The sequence below is a fragment of the Neopelma chrysocephalum genome, unplaced genomic scaffold, assembly GCF_003984885.1.
Source record: "Neopelma chrysocephalum unplaced genomic scaffold, ASM398488v2 Primary Assembly neopelma1_71, whole genome shotgun sequence".
In the NCBI taxonomy this organism is placed as follows: Eukaryota; Metazoa; Chordata; class Aves; order Passeriformes; family Pipridae; genus Neopelma; species Neopelma chrysocephalum.
The window spans coordinates 1,709,632-1,727,944 of NW_020897731.1; the positions used below are offsets into that span (position 1 = coordinate 1,709,632).

At 37.3% G+C, this 18,313-nt stretch overlaps 1 protein-coding gene across 1 annotated transcript in view; it reads left to right on the forward strand.

The window, feature by feature from the left end:
* The window catches only part of ACOX3 (acyl-CoA oxidase 3, pristanoyl), a 34,805-nt gene that overhangs the window by 6,301 nt on the left and 10,191 nt on the right, over positions 1-18,313 (forward strand). The window contains exons 6-13 of the mRNA XM_027686506.1: positions 1,218-1,361; positions 2,191-2,279; positions 12,053-12,149; positions 12,579-12,761; positions 14,132-14,254; positions 15,846-15,966; positions 16,459-16,578; positions 17,765-17,878. Coding sequence (XP_027542307.1) covers positions 1,218-1,361; positions 2,191-2,279; positions 12,053-12,149; positions 12,579-12,761; positions 14,132-14,254; positions 15,846-15,966; positions 16,459-16,578; positions 17,765-17,878 — 991 coding nt within the window. The remainder of the gene's footprint in view (positions 1-1,217; positions 1,362-2,190; positions 2,280-12,052; positions 12,150-12,578; positions 12,762-14,131; positions 14,255-15,845; positions 15,967-16,458; positions 16,579-17,764; positions 17,879-18,313) is intronic.

Sequence of the window (18,313 nt, forward strand, 5' to 3'; positions counted from 1 at the left end):
AAACAGACCCAAAGAAGAAAAGAATAAACTGCTTTTTCCATTAGAATAATGTTTACTATCAACACTACTGCAGAAATAAATTCATTGTCCCAGGATTTTCTTGGTAAATGATTAGAATTCATCATAGTTTTACATTAAGAGAGAAGAAAATAGAAGTTGAAAGAAGGCTTTTACAACTTTTTCTCACTCTTTGTCATCTACATGCTTGGTTCACGACACATAGAATTTAAAGTGTATTATTTAATGTCCCAGGAAGGTGTTCTCATCTCCCCCAAAGACTGTGGCATTATTGCACTGTAATATACAGAACTGAGCACTATTGCTGCAAGCAAACGATGGCACATCATGAAGTGGCTTCGCAGTAAAGAGAAATGAGAATCATAGATTTCAAATGTGAGATTTTATATTCTGCAGTAGGACAACATTTCAGTCTGTATTTTTTCACATACAAGCAGTTCAGTGAGCATTTATGCAACATGGACGATTAGATCTCTTTCCAGAGAAAAACCCACAAACAAATCATGCTGCTTGTGAGACCAGCAACATGAGAAGTTCCATTTAAATAAGTTGAGTTTTAGGCTGGTGATGAGTGCACTGCAGTAAAAGTGACTGAAATGACTAATTATTTGATCAGATCATAAAGCTCCTGAATTCAGGTTTCTTTTACATCCAGAAAGCATGCGATGTCTAGATTTCAGGATGCAAGTATTCTTCAGAATTTTGACAACTTGTGGTCCCCCATTTGTCCAAAGTGGGAAGTGTGCTGCCTTTCACACTGTTAACCAGGCTTTCATTCTGTACAAAACTGTGTAAGGAGGAGGTGGTCCCTGCACAGGCTTCAGCCCTCACAGCTGGAATAGCCCTCACAATCCCTCACTTGAGCTCACAGCTCAGTTTAAGCCAAGGTCTAGGAAATGCTTCTGAGTCCATCAGTCTGCTTTATTTTTTTTAGGTGCTTAAATGAGCAAGTAAAAAGGGTGAATTTCAGGCTTTACGGTGAAGTAATGAACTTCCTAAACCGTAATTTTTTTCCTTACTCTCCAAAATTGAATACAGTAAGAGACATATTGTTTGTTGGAGTGCAGTACTGAATAAAATCCTGGCAGTTAATGAAGGTTTTCAAAGCATTACCAGGGTAATGAAAAAAAAAAACAACCCAAAATACCTGCGTGATGAATTTTATGATGTATATAATTTTTTTTCTTTCCTGGCTACAGGAATTTATCATCAATACACCTGACTTTGAAGCTGCAAAGTTCTGGGTTGGTAATATGGGAAAACACGCCACTCACGCGGTTTTGTACGCCCAGCTCTATACTCCTGATGGACAGTGCCAAGGATTGCATTCTTTTCTTGTACAGGTAGGGTGGAAATATTGCCAGTCCTTTTTTCTTTTGTGGGTTCGAATTAAAGACTTTCTGTTGGGCTTTATTTATCTCTGACCTGCAGATTGTTTATTTCATGCTGTCACAGTTTATTGCAATTGTAACAAGTTTTTAAGTGTTCGCTGATTTTGCGATGGTTGTACAGCCAGTTTTAGACTGTCAGTTTTCTGCAAAGAATTCTGAAAAATACGAAAGAGCTGAAAAGTGTCCAGACAATCATGGTACTTATATAGTTAGAACTCACCTATGTTATAGGAAGTCCTGAAAGTCTTGCATGAGGCTTAAGGTGATTTATGTCTGCCAGTGCTACAGGCTGATTTATATGAAATGTACAAGCTTCTACCACAGAAGCCAGTTTCTAGGGTTAAAGGCATCAGAAAATATGGCAGTGCAGTAGAAAACTTGTACATAGTAAAAGGAACTAGTTGCACACTGAACAGAATTTGTTACAGAATTGGGGAATATTTCAGAGGTGATTGTTACATAAAACTTCCATTGATTCCTACTGTGTCAGTGTACATCTGAAGAAAATTTCAGTGCTAGTCTGATGACAGCAGTCATTAGTGTTAAGGCATATTTAACACGGTTGTGTGATTAGTGCCATTGCCAAAGTAATTTTCATTAAAAGATCTATGTCCTGGTTAAGTACAAGCTCTATCCAGGATTATGTGCTTAGAAGAAGCAGAGCTTTCTTTAGTGTTAATAAGAGAGTACAAGTTGAAAATATTTTCATTGTTTGAAAAGTTCAGCCAATAACTCTCATTGTTCCACAACTGAAATAATGTTTCGTTTCACTTCTATACAGATTCGAGATACAAAAACTCTCCTACCAATGCCAGGTGTGATGGTAGGGGACATAGGAAAGAAAATTGGACAGAATGGGTTGGATAATGGGTAAGTCAATCCATTTGAAGGAGGAAACATTCTCAGTTATATCACAATGTAGTGATGCAAATATCCCCCTGTGTCAGTTCTGTCTTCACTTCTTAGGTGTTGGCAAGTGGTTTTAAACTGTTGGTATTTCTCAAAAAAAATAAAACAAAACCCAGACTGAAAAATGTTGAATTTTAGTATTTTCCATCTAAATATACATAGTCTTTCAGCTTCTCTAACCTTTTAAAATGTGAATTGTCCCTAGTATTCTGTGAATATCCCCAAGCAGTCTTTCAGTCACACACTCTGCAACAGTAATAATTAAAAAAAACCCAACAAAGTCATTCCAGTAATTCTGAGTAAAGAACTTTATCAACCTCTGCACTCATCTGGGTGTAAGCCTGTAATTATTTTCTCTGTTGATTTCCAGCCCACAAGAAGGCTAATTGTTTTCTTCAATATTGTTAGTAAAGATGTAAGATTAATAAGGCCCAGTAGAGAAACTGTATCTTTTTTAAACAGTGAGATTTCTGGACTAGTCCTGGTCACTGCAGAAGAGAAGGAGAAGGCTTGGGGTTTTTTTTTTCTGTATTCTCTGTGTGTAGCTGAAATAAAAAATACCTGAGCTCCATTTTTTAGTGATGGGCTTCAATGGCCTTACTGTGTCTCTGCTTTACTAACCAAAGAAGTCTGATGGGGAGGAGAGGCAGTGAGGAAATTGAAGTAGATTTCTGCATTAAAATGGTCAATATGTAAAAATTACTATTTAAACTCTTGTATTAGTTACATAGCTGTGTATAAAGACAGAAACTTAAAATAACAAGGAGGGGAGTCACTGCTTTATGCCTTAAATTTACCTCTTTCTGTAGATTAATTTCATTACAGATATATGTATTGTCCTTCATAACATACCATTGCAGTAAAGTATAGACATCCTAAAGTATTTTGTTTTCAAATGTAATTCCTTTGGCTGTCTTTCCAGAAGGTCACAGGTCTTCCTTCTGTAGTTTGTTGCCTGTAGCAGCCTCTTCCTTTTGTCCCAGATATGCTCTAGTGGCAAAAATAGCACTGAAATTTTTGTTTGTGTAGCTCAATCTCATTGATTCTCTGTTTCCTGAAGACACAGAAGAAATAAATACAAAAAAATTAAAAAAAAGAAAATGAAGTTTTATAGAGGAAAAATGTGAGAAAAGACCTGGAAAAGAGGGAGGTTCGGGTTTGGGGGCATATTTTTGCCTGCTTCTACATTACGAACTAGTAGCCACCAGATGGCACAGTAACATGGACCTGAGCAATCTAAATGTACTTCAACTATATATTTCTGTAGAAATGTTCAAATACTGCTGTTCATTCTTAATATGCAGCATAGTTTTATGTGCAGCACAAGGAAGAACTGTGTGCTTTTTGCATTAATTCAAAATGTATATAGTTTTAAATCCTTTTTTCCCTTTCATCTACTGGGAAAAATAGAGCCTTTCTTAAAATATTGATAACTGATTAATCTAAAATTATAATCCACATAATAAAATGTAAATAAGAGATATCAATGACCTTCTAGCTTAATGTCAGGTGGAGTCCCTTATCTTAGTTATGACATCATATGTCATTTAAAGCAGTCATATTTTCTAATCATTCTAATCTTCTTGTTTCCTTTGCCTTATTTCTTTAAAAAAATAATATTTTCTTCTAACAGCAGTGCCTAAAGAGCCCCAGTTGTGAATCTGTGTCTCTTAAGTATGCATTAAGACAGTCCCTGCATTAGAAAGCTTAAGACAACTCCTGCAGATTAAGACAGAAGAGCAAGAGAGCCCAAGGTTACCAATAGATACCCTTTATTCAGCTAAAAACTCCAGGAGCCTGTGTTCCTGAACTACCTCAGCTATTTGGAGAGCTCTGAGGCAAGAAGCCAAAATTGTTCACAAGAACTAGAGAACTAATTTTTGTTTTGTGACCTTCCTGCTCACACTGAACTGTCAGAAATGTCAGGATTTATAGACATTGCTTCTCAGAGGCACACGAAGGTGTGGATGGGGACTGGAGAGGGAGTTGCTTCAGAGTTCTGCGTTTGTTTGTAGAAACAACAAGCTGTGCCACCCCAGAAAATGGACTGTTGGTTGCATGATCTGCAAAATGCCAGATATACAGGGAGACATTTCACCAGACACTGCCTTGTCAAGGTGTTCTCCTTAGCTGTTTAGTAATCTTATACCCTAGCTTATCCCAGAGAAAGCACAGCCTGCAGTGTAGAAGCCTGTTGTATGTGGGGATGAGAAAACATTCCCTTATGCCATGACTACAGGTGTTAACCTCTACTGCATGGATTGCCAGGTTTTTTGAATGTATATTTGAAGCCTGGTTCAATTACCATAAACACTTAGTCAATAGGTCTATTTTCATGTAGTTACACTCAGGATATGTGGTCAGTCTGCCATCTCTGTCAGAGATGTTTGATTTTGTTGCTGTGCTTCAAGAAATTTATGCTAATGATTTTCAATATGAATACAGAGAGTTAAGTTCCTGAACACTAATGAAGGTCACAGGGAAGAAATTCCAGAGCCTCCTTGGAAAATGCCATTGATTTATGCTATGTAAGAGAACAGGGTAGGAGACTGTACTTGTCTCTTCTGGCTTTGGAAAACAATTAATCTCTTGGGTTGTTTGACTAAAAGCTGGTTTCCTGCTAATGCAGAATGTAATGTTTTAGTAACAGAAAGAATTTCATAAGTAATGTGGGAATTTTCACAGTGTAAGTCCATTTCTCAGTCTGTCTTTCCAAATAATTCTCATAGTTTCATAATTCAAATGTCCAAAAATCACATGGGGTTTACAGGTCTTTGTAACTTCACTATCCTGACAAAGAAAAGACAAAATCACTGTAAAATATTTTAAAAATATTTTTCTTTCTCTTGGAAATTTGCAACAATTTGTGTAATTAATGCATAAATGGGTAAAAATAGAACTCCAGTTTTTTTGATGGAGAGTTTAGACTGGTTTTGTGTTTTGTTACCAAAATTAAATCAAGACTGCCACCAGGGGTTGCAAGTGCTTCAGTCTTTATTTTATGATACTAAAATGTCCACCTGTTGCTAGTGCTCTGGCACTAGTCTTTGAAATATGCTGTTCACTGCAAACCCAAAACGGAAGTAGCTGAGGGGAAAAAAACAACCACTGAAAAAATCCCTGGGTATTTGGGATTTCAGGGACTTTGCAATAAAAGAAATAAGGGAAGTGTGTGTGACACACGTATATTGGGTAAGTGCTGATGTGCATTTCTGTTACTTTCCTATACTGTGGGGTTTTTTTGTTTGGTTTTTTTTTCTGTCTCCCTTGGCTGATGTTACATTACCAAAAGTACCCATTACTGCAGTGTGCATCAGTAATTGATTGACACTGGGCTGGTGGTGAACCAATTTCATGTCCATTTGTAACTAGCAGCAAATTGCTTCTTTCCCCTCTCCAGAGATGGAAATGATGCCCATCTGAATCTACCTGGGGAAGGTGAAAATCAGCTATAATTGTGTTTCTGAAGTGGTGCTTACTATGCTTCTCTTTGTAAAATGTGTTCTGAGCTCATGCAGCTCTATCCACTGATAACATGTATAGAGTTTGATGAGCAGACAAAACTTATGATAAAGGAAGAACTAGTGAAATGAAGCTGTCATATTAGCTGAATTTTTTGTAGGGGAGAAAAGAATCTTTCTGGGGGAAGAAGAATTGTTAACTGGATCTCATTATAATAATGCACTTTGGAAAACTGGTGAGTTTTATTAGCTGTTTAATAAGCTTTCATGTACAGTTATGTCTGGCTGCAGGTATACAACATGCTAAGATGTTCAGCATATTCTCTAGCAATCAGTGAGGCCAGATTTAGTTTTCTGGATGCTGAAAACAAAACAAAATATCCAAGAGAAAATGGGTAGAGGGGATTTATGGGTAGAAATGCAGTAAATGGTGTAAAAGAACCCCTTCTAGAAAGAGTTTGCAGGCTCTGAAAGCCCTCAGTACAATTCCTTGTATATTGGCAAAGGTGGCATACATCACATAACCTCCAAACCTTTACAGACAATTTTATATGGTTAATTCATATTTTTTTCTTTGTTACTACTTCAGTATGAGTGCCAATAATACATTATGATTCTGCCACTGCTAGTTTAAGGGCAGAACAAATGAAAGTCTGGTCCTTCAAAAGGTCTTTGTCTCCTAGTATTTATCCTCTTAACTCTCTCATTTAGATTTTGCAATGGTTGCAGTTATTTCACTAGGAAGTTAGGAGCTGTAATGCATGGTTGAAGTGTAAATAGTCTTTGGAGCTTCATCTTTCAATCTGAAGCAGTAGTTTGGTGAAGATAATATCTGTAATCAGCTTTTTTTGTTGTTTGCTTCTGCTCCCATACTGCCTGTTTCTTTGTGCTGGGGTGAACTTTTATGTAGCTGTGTAGGGGACTCAGCTAGGGAACTGGAACTGCCTGAAAACTAATCTGAAAAAAAACACCAGACAATTTTAGCTGTCTTCAACCAGATCATTTGTTATGTGTGGTTCACTGCAAGGCCTCAGGAGTGGCTGTTTCAGTACAGGGAAAGGGACAGTACAGAGATGTGAATAAGAAATTAAGTATAGAAATCAGTCCTGCTTCCCAAATAAACAAGTTTGGGCTTGTTTAACATTTTTTATTGACTTACGGCCTCTGACCTAAGTCACAGACAATTGCAATAATGATGAAATGGCTGTAAAAGAAAAATAAACGTTAAAAATGCCTGTGCCTGTATTTACGTTATCTGAATATACCATCAATACTTCAATCCTTGTGAAAAGTGCCACTTTCACAGTTAAAACCAAGTAGTTTGCAGACACATCTTACATGTTTTCAGTTTAAGTGAAAACAGTGATTTTCGTTGTAGTTAAGGTTAGACACTATATGGGTACCTACAGTGCTGTGCAGGTTACTAAGATGCAGTCACATAGCTGGAGAGTGCTGCCGTATCCCCTCATTTTTATCATGTTCACGTGCCTCACAGTTCTACAGCCATATCTAATTCACACTGAAAGGCACTTGGTGGTGCTAATGGGGAAAGGTAGATTCAGGTCTGGTCACACATTTGTTTTATCATGCACAGAAATACAGCCTCACGTCTGCAGCAACCTTCAAACAACCTTTTTTCTTCCTTAGCAGAGCTCTCTCAGCTCTCCACAGTTGCAGGAGTCTGCACATCCAGAGCTCCTTGCAGGACTGGCACTTAGTCTGTAAGAACTTTAGAATAAGTGGGTCTATTTGTGTTCATGAAGTCCATTAAGGTAGGATTAGGAGCCCATAAAATGCTATGTTGTTTTATCAATGCTATTCAGTATTACTGTACAGAGCTGCATTCTTAGATTAGAAACTTCATTGTAGAAACTAGAGCTGAAATACTGCCTTGCAGTTTTCCCCAGCATCTCTGTAACTCTTTTCAACTCCAACCTTTCTGCGAATTTCAGTCTGGCATATCTGGCTATTTTCTTTCCTTCTGAAAGTTTTTCACCAAACCTCTGAAATGTTATTCTTCCCAAGGCTCGTTGTATCTCATAAACAGCCGTGAGATCACTTGACTCACGGCCTTCCAATACCATTCACCTGTTTTCTGTTTCTGGCTGAAAGTCTGGCTGGTGTCCTTGCACCATCTCTAACATAGTCAGTAACAAAAGCTGGCAGAAAAGGCATTTTAGTGAGTCTGAAATTCACCAAAGCATGTTTGAGTGATTTGTACTATAGGTAACAGCTTATTAATTTAGTACTGGCAAAAGGAGCTCGTACCTTTTCCAGCTGCTCCTCTTTTATCCTCTTTTGTCGCTGCACACCAGCTGAATTACTATTGCATGATTTAAAGTCAGTAAGATTAACTTAGCTTGAAATGTTCCCTAAGCTACTGGCCAAAGAACCCAAACAAGAATGCTGCTATTGGAATAGCACTTCACTCTGCTCAGCTAGTCAAGGTAGAAATCTGTGTGATACAGTTTTTACCTGTGTTAAAATATGTGGTTTCATGATGCAAAATTCCACATCGCTGTAGAGCCCTGTGATATATATTTCAAGTGACAGCCGTCCGTCTGTCTTGCCGAGAGGTCTTAATCTCAGTCATGCTATTTGCTATGCTGAAGAGGCCCTAAGTAGGGCAGCTTTCAAACCTCTGGTCTTGTCATCACTGTGTGAAATTTAGCCATTTTCCAAACTTGCTGGTACATGATATCCCCATGACTGTGTATGCAGTTCCATTATTGTAAGATATTCCTTCAATTCTTTAAGGAGATTTTTCCCCTAAATGCGTTGACAGATGTGGGCCAAGTCTGTGCTTTCTAGGTTAATAACCATTAGAAACGTGATCATTGACTTCATTAAATCTTACTATTTATTTTTAATATGTTCCAATATCAAGTTCAAATTGGCCAGTGTGTCTAACAATTCCCAACAGCAAAGTTCTTGGAGAAGGAGCATAGCAGCCGTTAGCAGCGATCTCACAAGGTCGCCTAAACGCCTAGTCCTGTAAGGTTCTGCATTTATTTTCAACACTGGTGCTTATAGGCAAAATATCTTATTTCTTTACGGATGGGAATTTTCTATGTGATTTTTAATTGCTAGTTCTGCCACTCTCTTTTGCTTCTTAAAGTCTTTGCCATCTTATATGTGTATCTGTATATCTTATAGCAACTTGCAGGAAAAGAAGTAAATAATGTATCTGGGAATAATATCAAGGGAAAGTATCAAGTAAATAATATCAAGGGAAAAAAAATCTAAACTTTCAAAACCTGTTATTTGAATTCCTTTTGATTTTAAGAAAATAGGTTATTATATAACTATAGGAAATTCTGTATTCTGGTTCACTACCTGTGAGAAAAATTATTTAAGAAGGGTATACATGTAGTTTTTAATCATAATAATTCTTAGCCTCTTTTATGTGGTACAGAATTAGCTTCATTATATTTATGTCAGACAGATTATAATAAAACTCTCTTAAATGTTTTTCACGCTTTCCAACAAAAGATTTCCTCTAGATTTAACTGTTTGGGATTGTATCACAACAGGTGAAAGTGGGTAAAACTGTTTAGGTCATTTTGGGAGCTGTTTTGTTTGTCACTCATCTGTCACATGTTTAGTATGAGTAGGCTTGAATTTCCTAAAAGTAGGTTATTGCTATATGGATTTACATAGTAGCAGATTTGAATTTGCTTTTTATGAACTCTTGAATCTCAAGCACATGTCAATATAAACAATTCTCTACAACTGCACAACTTTGCTGAATGAATTGAACAAATCACTACAGTGTAAAAAGCAACTGGATAATTTGCCATCTTATTCATTGTCATTACCTATCAAATAACAAGTGACAGGACAAAAGGAAATGGGCTCAAGTTGCACCAGGGGGTGCTTTAGGTTAGAGATTGGGAAAAATTTCTTCACTGAAACAGTGTTCAGGCATTGGAGCAGGCTACCCCGGGAAGTTGTGGAATCACCATCCCTGGAAGTGTTCAAAAGGCACGTGGATGTCACACTTGGGAACATGGTAAACATGGTAGTGCTGGGTTAATGGTTGGACTCAATCTTGGAGGTCTTTTCCATCCTTAATGATCCTATGATCACTACCATGGATCTTACCATTCATCACACACAAGGCTAAACATGTTTCAAATAGGTATTTGCAAAGAGATTTCTTCCTAATCTGTGCCACAAAGATCATATTGTCTCTCTGTTAGGTCAACTCTTCCTTTAGTCTGGTTTATAATTCCAGTTTTTATCACCCATGTGGTAGCTTTTTAAAATGATACTGCTTTCTTCCATGCATCTTTTCCTACCTGGGAGGGATCCTTTATAAACATCCAAGAGACACCCTTACTTTGATCACTGATTCTTTCTTAAAATTCTCATTTACTCTAATGGCTTGTAAAAAAAAATGCCATTGAATAGCTGCCAGTGTGCTGTGACTGGCAGGTATCCTGTCAAGAAATTATCCTTCAGTAGTTAGTGTCAGCTAAACTGCTTGTTTGAACATATTTGTCGCTTCCTGCCTTTATGCTTGAATAGTAAGGTCCTAGGAGGAAATACCTTCTTGGAATTCTATGGATGTAGAGCAGCTATGAGAAGAAAGTGCTAAACCAGGGACCTAAACCTTGCCATGCACATTCTCCTATACTTAAAGTAATGAGTAGTAATAATTTAAAAGTTCAAGTTCTGTCTAAGATGCATGCTATTGCTTAAAAATTTTGCTGGTTATACAGTTTTAATTGTGATTCTGTTTGGGATATAGGGAGCAGAGAATGTGAATTAACCCTAAAGATCTTTCTTGAATGAGAATTTTTATTTTCAGTGATATGAGAAAATATTAACAAAGATGAAAATCAGCTTTCTGGAAGTTCTGAATTTTTTTTGGTTATGAAGTAGTGTTGTCTCAGAGAAACTGGCACTTAACAAAGCACTTATTAAGACTGTTAAGGCCAGTAAGCAGCTGGTCCTTGGTTAGGATAGCACGCCTTTCTCTGTGTCTACGTCCTAAAATACTGTGTATCTCTAAGGCTGAATAAATTCCATATGCAGATACGTTTCCTTGGAAACAACTCATAATTTAACAGCACATGCAGCAATGCAGCCCTTATGTAATTTATTAATGTGAAAGACCTGGCTCTCGTGAGCCTTAATAAATAGATCAGCCTGTATTGGCAGGGAAAAGGAATTTTCTTTGATTACAAATACAGCTTTTCAAGTGCTATTAGATAGTGACATATTTGTGAGTGGAGTTGATACTACTGCTATTGTGCCAAGTTCTATTGCCCGTTTGGGTGAAACAGTTCAGACACTTTCTTTCTGAACAATATGAATACTCAGGACATTCTTCCTATTCTAACAACTTCCCTCTTTATTGCTGCTAGGGTGCCACAATTTAGAAAACGTTGTCCTGGTCTTCCTTTTTAAGATGCCACATTCCAGGGAGCAGAATTCCTAATCTGAGTTTAAACAAAGGAAAAATTTCCATTTGTTTCCTCCTCAGAGCACTATTGCAGCTATGTCCTCATTTGTTTTGCAATAGCATGAATGATCCTCCCAGATCTGTATTTTAGACTCATAAAAATATATAGTGCCTCTATTCCAAAGCAATCTCCAGACTGGACTAAACAACAGGTATATGCTTCAGTAAAGCATATACTTCAGCAGAATTGTTAGTGGCAGGGAATTATTAGGAGTAAGAATGGTCCAGTCAGCTTCTAGGCAGGAGAAGGAAGTTGTTCATCTTCTGAAGTTTTTTGACATCTGAGATGTCAAGCTAAGTAACTTACCTAGGCTCATGCAGACTGAGAATTCAGTTCAAGTGTCTGAGGTGTTGGTGAAAGTACCTGTCAAACTGCCTGTGTATAAGTTCTCTAATAAGTGACTTTTCTTGTCCCTTCCCTCAGATAGAATACATTGCTCATCCTTCCATTACTTTTTTACTACTTTACTTATGAAGCTGCTGAAATGGTCTCCTAGAGTCAATGAAGTGTGTGTTTTGGTTTTGTAAGCATCATCTTTTTAAAGCAAACCCAAAAAACCAGATGAATTACAACAACTAATCTCCCTTCATGAATTTCTTGTGCTGCTCTTGAGTTTGAAAGCCTTTGTTGTCCCAGGCATACTCTCCTAAAATAACCTACTTGGCTTGATGGGCACAGTTTTCAGTTCACTGACATGCCTGAGATCATTGTGCAATCCTGTCTTTGTTGTGACATTTTTCTATAATGCAAACACCTCGGACCATGTAGGCATAGATTTTACATTGTGTATTTGTTTAAACAGATTCGCCATGTTCCACAATGTCAGGATACCTAAAGAAAACATACTGAATATAGCTGGAGATGTCACAGCTGAGGGGAAGTACTCAAGTTCAGTCAAGGTATGAAACAAGGATTTGTTTCATTTATATAGTTCATTAAATATACAAAATATAAGTAGATTAAGAGACAGAGCATGTGCCTCTTATGTTGAGAGGTACTAGAGACCTAAACCTAAATAAGGCTGTTGACAATTTCACATGAGATATGAATGCCATTTTTGTAATTGCATTTCAGAGATGTCTCACCTCACTGATTTTACTGAATTTAGTGCTCTTTGAGCTACCCCACTGATCTTAAAGAGTTCAGAGTTTGACGATGTTCAGGCAAGACTACTCTGAGTCTTGCCTGAAAGCCTTATCTGAATAAGTCAAGAAACAAAACTGGCCAATCCTCTGTGCTTCTAATCTCACTACCAAAGTTGCATCTTCATGGGGGCTGTGAATGAAATGTTAGCCTCACCATTCTGTCTGTGCCTTCTATTTGTTCAGGATGTTAAAGAGCGTTTTAGTGCAGCTCTGGGAACCTTGTCCAGTGGCAGGATTATGATCACGGCAATTTCCACAACCAATTTAAAGCTTGCCTTGGCAATAGCCATTCGCTTCTCAGCAGCTCGCCGCCAGTTTGGACCAACTGAGGATGAAGAAATACCTGTTCTTGAATACCAAACACAGGTAAATACTTTGGAATTCACATCTATGGACTTTTATGTAATGAAACGCAGATTCAGAACTACTGTAGGTCACAGTAGTAACACTGCAGTTAGTGAAATTAAAGTTGTCTGTATCATCTGAAGCATCATTCTAGTGCAGTTGCAGGAGTTCATTCCCAACTCAAGACCTTCTCCTGGCACGATCAAGCTTTTGACATAAGTTCTTGGAATAGCAAAACCAAAAATATTCATGTTTCTGAAGTACCTAGAAACATTTGTCTTCTAAATAGTAAACTTTTCAGAGAAAGACTGTCTTATATGCACATGTGGAAGTACTGCACATGTAGGAACTAGTATTTCTTTAAAAATTTCAGTGCTTCTTTTACTGCTACTCTAATTTTCTCTTTTTAGTCTTTATGCTTTAAAATTATAAAAATCAATGACATCCATTGTGGAGAAGTCTCAAGATAGTACTGATTTGGAGGGGAATATAATTAACATTTGTCTGCAGTTTATGCAGATGAAAACAACTTTTTGCTCTGAAAAAAAAGAACAAGAGTATGTGGAGTAACTGGGAAATAGAGAAAACTCAGATCTGCTGGATGATAAAAGTTAATATATAAAAAGTGCTGAAAACAAACCTGCCCAGTTTGTCCTTGCAATGTGGGTGCTTTTTTTCAGGTTTGCATTTAGTCTTGCAATGTTGAAAGAGTTCATGGGTTTCCACAAACTAGTGAAAGTTGCCTTCTTTCCACCACTTCTGAATAAGCTGGGATCTGCTTCCCATTATTCTTTGAGTCTCTCAATTTTTCTCTGTTTTGGCCTGTTCTGTGGGTTCTTGCTGAAAATTTCAGTCCCTTCTTCCTTTACCACGAAAGCTTTCTAAGCAGTTTCTCTTTTCCTTCACAAGACCTGAGTTGCATGGAGCAGCAAAGATGGTTTTTTCTCTGCTTCTCAGCCCTTGTTTGTTTTTTTTTTCCACAGAATGTAACTAGCACTAATATACATTCAGCAACAAACAAGCAAGTGAAATGGTTACAACCTCTGTCATGTTGGTACTGAAGAAACATATGAATTGTGACTGGCCCTGGCATGCCAGACATTTTATAAACACAGGGTAAAAAATATGTCATTGGTCCCCAAAGCTTCAGTGAACTTTTGCACTAGTTTAACAGAATGTTTATCACAAAGTCATGAAATGCAAGAACTAGAATAACATAACTGTAACTTGTATATAGTTACAATTAGTTATGTTAATAAACGGTTATTGTTAAGTTCTCCGTTAAACAGTTTCCAATTTGAACACAGTAAAAATTAATGGGTTAGTTCAATACAATAAGTATTAAAAACATATATCAATTTGTGATCAAATCAGTTTAATTTTTTTTCTAGCAATGGCGTCTTTTTCCTTACCTGGCCGCTGCATATGCCTTAGATTATTTCTCCAAGTCCCTGTTTGAGAACTATGTAGAGTTTTATGCAGGTGTGTTGACACAGCAAAGGAATCAGAGACAGGTGAGATATTTACTCATTTCTTTTTCACTGAGCTCTAACTATAATAAACAGGAAACTTAAATGAAAGACCTACTTAGAAGTCTTAGACTATTTTGCAATCAAGAATGGTGGAGCAATGTCTCAGAAATATGGGGCTACAAAGTACTTTTTAAAGTTGCATTTAGAAAAACATTAAAATTAGTTTTGATGAAGTGATTAAAGTTTTATTGATTTCTGTGGGATTAAAAGTTGTGTTTTCTTGCAGAATTTTTTATCATAAATATGTTATGAGGGTGCAAATTCAGCTTATAACTGTTGTAAATGATTCTGCAGGGAACATATATCAAGACTTTCTGAAATGTTACTTTTCTTGATTCCTGCACAAGCCTTGAGTCTGGCTTGACTTTGCAATTCAAATCCTTGCATTAGGATAAATATTTTTAGAGAAAAAAATTAAGACTTTTGAGTCAATGCTGAATTGCTCATCCACAATCAGCCCATTGGAAAGTCACCCCTTTACGGAGGAAATAGTTTAATCTATAATCTCTGTGCAAGGACTGATTCTTAATCAAAATAACAGCATTATAGGGTTTTTTATAGCATATAAATTTTATTTATTTTTACAAATTTTGACAATACAAATTGTTAGGGCCTACACACTGGCTGTGAATTGCTTATATCTTACTTAAACACTCAGGCTTTTTCAGCTAAAATAAAGCTCATGAAAGATTTTTTGTTCTAATCTCTGGGTATTCTAATTTCTCCTCTTTGCACAGGCCCCAGAAGAATCTGTTTCATTTTTTTATCTGATACTTCATCTCTGGAGGTCTGCAGTGCAGTCACTAATCTTAGGCAAAACAGTGGCTCTCAGATAGGAATAAAAATCATTGTTTGTTGAAAATGTTAAGAACCTAATCCTTTTGAATTCCTTTTGTTTGACAGGAGATCTTAAATAAACAAACAAACAAACAAAAGCAACCAGGGAGTTGCTCTTAAATAAGCCTTGGTTGTATCAAGCCACTGTGTCCAGAAACTGGAGTCCCAAACACGTTTTCAAAGGAGGGTCAGCAGAGTTAGTGTAAATGCAGACTACTCTGCTTCTCTGGAAACCAAGGGTGTACATTTAAGTTTTCCTATTCCTTACAAAACAGGTGCTTAAAAGATCAGTGAAAACTGTGCAAGGCAATAAATTTTATAAATATCCCCTTGCTGACCAGGGAAGGAGGTAGTGCTTGTGTCACAGAGGGAATGAAGCTTTCTCTGGATAGTCCACCTTCAACCACCTGCCTCTCCATTTTTGGGAGGGAAAGATTGACAAGCAGTTCAATGCCATGCCAGGTGGCACAGCTGAGCTAAGATGTACCCATGTGCCCATTACCTGGCATGAATTATTCCTGTCCCGTGTAAGAAAGTTGGTGCTGAAAGTTCTTCAGTTGTGTCAGGATTTTTCTGTGGTACCAAAAAATATGCTTACACAGATCTCAGAAAATTTTATGCATGTATTGCCAGTTACTGTTCATTGTAAGGCAATACACATATCTACAGCTTTAACTGGTCACAAACTTACTTTGTGTAAAAGTTATTACTCACTTATAACTTGTTTTTCACAAAGGCTGATTTGGGACGTGAGATTCATGCTTTATCTGCTGCCAGCAAACCACTGGCATCTTGGACTGCTCAGCAGGCAGCTCAGGAGTGCCGAGAAGCTTGTGGAGGACATGGTTACCTTGCCAGTAAGTTACAGTCTACTGCATACGCTGATCAGAGAGAGAACAGTTATGTTGATATGTTCTTCAACTGCTATTCTATCATGACGTCTGAATTTCAGCAATATGTTTAGAAAATATTTTTTCCTCGTATCCATATTTTTAAACTTTATGTCATTCCTGTTACCACAAAAAAAAACCCTAAACCTGTACAGGATCTGCACCAGCATTTGGACAGACTATACAGGCAATTTAGTCTTAGTTTCAAAAATAAAGGCGCAGACTTTATAGATGAAAATTCCCCTTGTAAGATGAGTGCCACACTTTTCTAAAATCTTTACATTATGTTCACTTTCACAAACTAAACAGTGAACTTTCAATCTCCTCTGTTCATCACAATAGTTTTATATACAGGAACAGAAAACTCTCTTGCGTTTTGTCACAAAATAATTATTTAATCTCTCTTAGCTTCCACTAGTACATTGGAATATATTAAATTATGCACTTGTTCTTATTAAGTGAATCGTCTGGGTGATATCCGAAATGACAATGATCCAAACTGCACATATGAGGGAGATAACAACGTCCTCCTTCAGCAAACCAGCAACTACTTAATGAGCTGGATGAACTGCATAAGAGGTAGGTTTTCAGTGTGGAATCTTATGCTGGACCCAACAGTGTGTAGCTAATGGAATTAGAAGGTAATTTCATACTGAAAGCATTTGACAGTCATGTAATCACTCTGTGGAGCATAAATAATGTACTACAGACTCTGTCATATGGTACATTCATAATACACAGATATTTGCTGCAAGAAATATTCTTTCTCCTAAATCTTGCAGAAACCAGCTAGATGTTTTGCCATCCCTAATCAGGTTAAGTCGTATCTTACTCCCTGAGAAGTGCAATTTGGTTCAATGGAATTACCTGAGTACTGCATCCAGTTCTGGGGTCCTAAGAACAAGAAGGATTTGGACCTGTTAGAGAGGGTCCAAAGGAGGCCACCAAGATGCTCAAGAGTACTGAAGCACCTCTGCTATGAAGAGAGGCTGAGAGAGTTGGGTTTGTTCAGCCCAGAGAAGGGAAGGCTCCAGGGAGACCTCATTGTGGACTTCCAGTATTTATAAAAAAGAGGAGAGCTACTTTTTACATGGGCAGATAGTTATATGACAAAGGGGAATGTTTTTAAACTAAAAGATGAGAGATTTAGATTAGATGTTAGGAAGAAATTCTTCCCTGCGAGGGTGGTGAGACACTGGAACATGTTGTGCAGAGGAGTTGTGGATGCCCCATCCCTGGAAGTGTTCGAGGCCAGGTTGGATGGGGCTCTGAGCACATTGGTCCAGGGGAAGGTGTCCCTGTCCAGGATGGGAGGGTTGGAACTAGATGATCTTTAAGGTCCCTTCCAACCACCCCATTCTATGATTCTGTGATTCTGTATTGGTAAAGTCATCATAAGTCTGTTTATTGTACTTTAAACAGCTCATATCGCCTAACTTGGTAGCAATATCCATCACTACATTTTGTAGTTCTCTAGATTTTGTTTCAGTTTTCCAGCAGTGAGTTTCACCAGCATCTTACAGAGCTGGAAAACATAGCAATTGGAGTTGAATCTTATGGGGCATAATTATAGGCAGTGATGTCAGGTTTTTCCACACTTGTCCACCAGTCCTCTTTTGGCTGGACTAGGCCATAATAAAATAAATATTATAGTCTAATTTCATCTGGCCTGTTGAGTATATGCATGGTTTTGTAATAGGCTTTTAGTTCCAAAAAGTCTGATTTCTTTTCTTATATATCATTTTTATTTCTTTTGGTGTTTCAGATAAAGCTCCTTTTGAATCCCCTTTGGGAACAATAAACGTTTTGCAAGACTATCATCATATCCTTGGCTGGAAATTCACAGCCATTAGTGTTGAAGATTGCATGGACTCCTCAGGTAGCCTTCTGCTGTTGTTAAACTGATTCTAGAATCTTAAATTCCTTTCCAAAGGAGACGATCTAGAGATTTGAGATTCAGCCTCTGCTATTTATTAGATATTTGTCATATTTGCTGACTTTCTTTGTATTACATGCATTTCAATTTACTAAGAACATAGTTTGCATTTCAAAGTAGGTTCTATTGTCCCCAGCCTCAGTTCTGGAATGGAGGATAGCATCAGATATTTTTCTTCCATTTTTGTGTCTCTAAAGTAATATCTGTGATTTAGGGGGATTGCCACTGTATTGCTGTTTTCCAGTTCTAAGCCATTGATTGCCACTACCTTCTATTGCTAAAACATCTTCTTTTAGAAAACCACACAAGTGATTTAGAAATATGTTGAAAAGGCATTAATTTTCTCTGGTTTTGACAGTTGCTTATGGTTGTATAGAG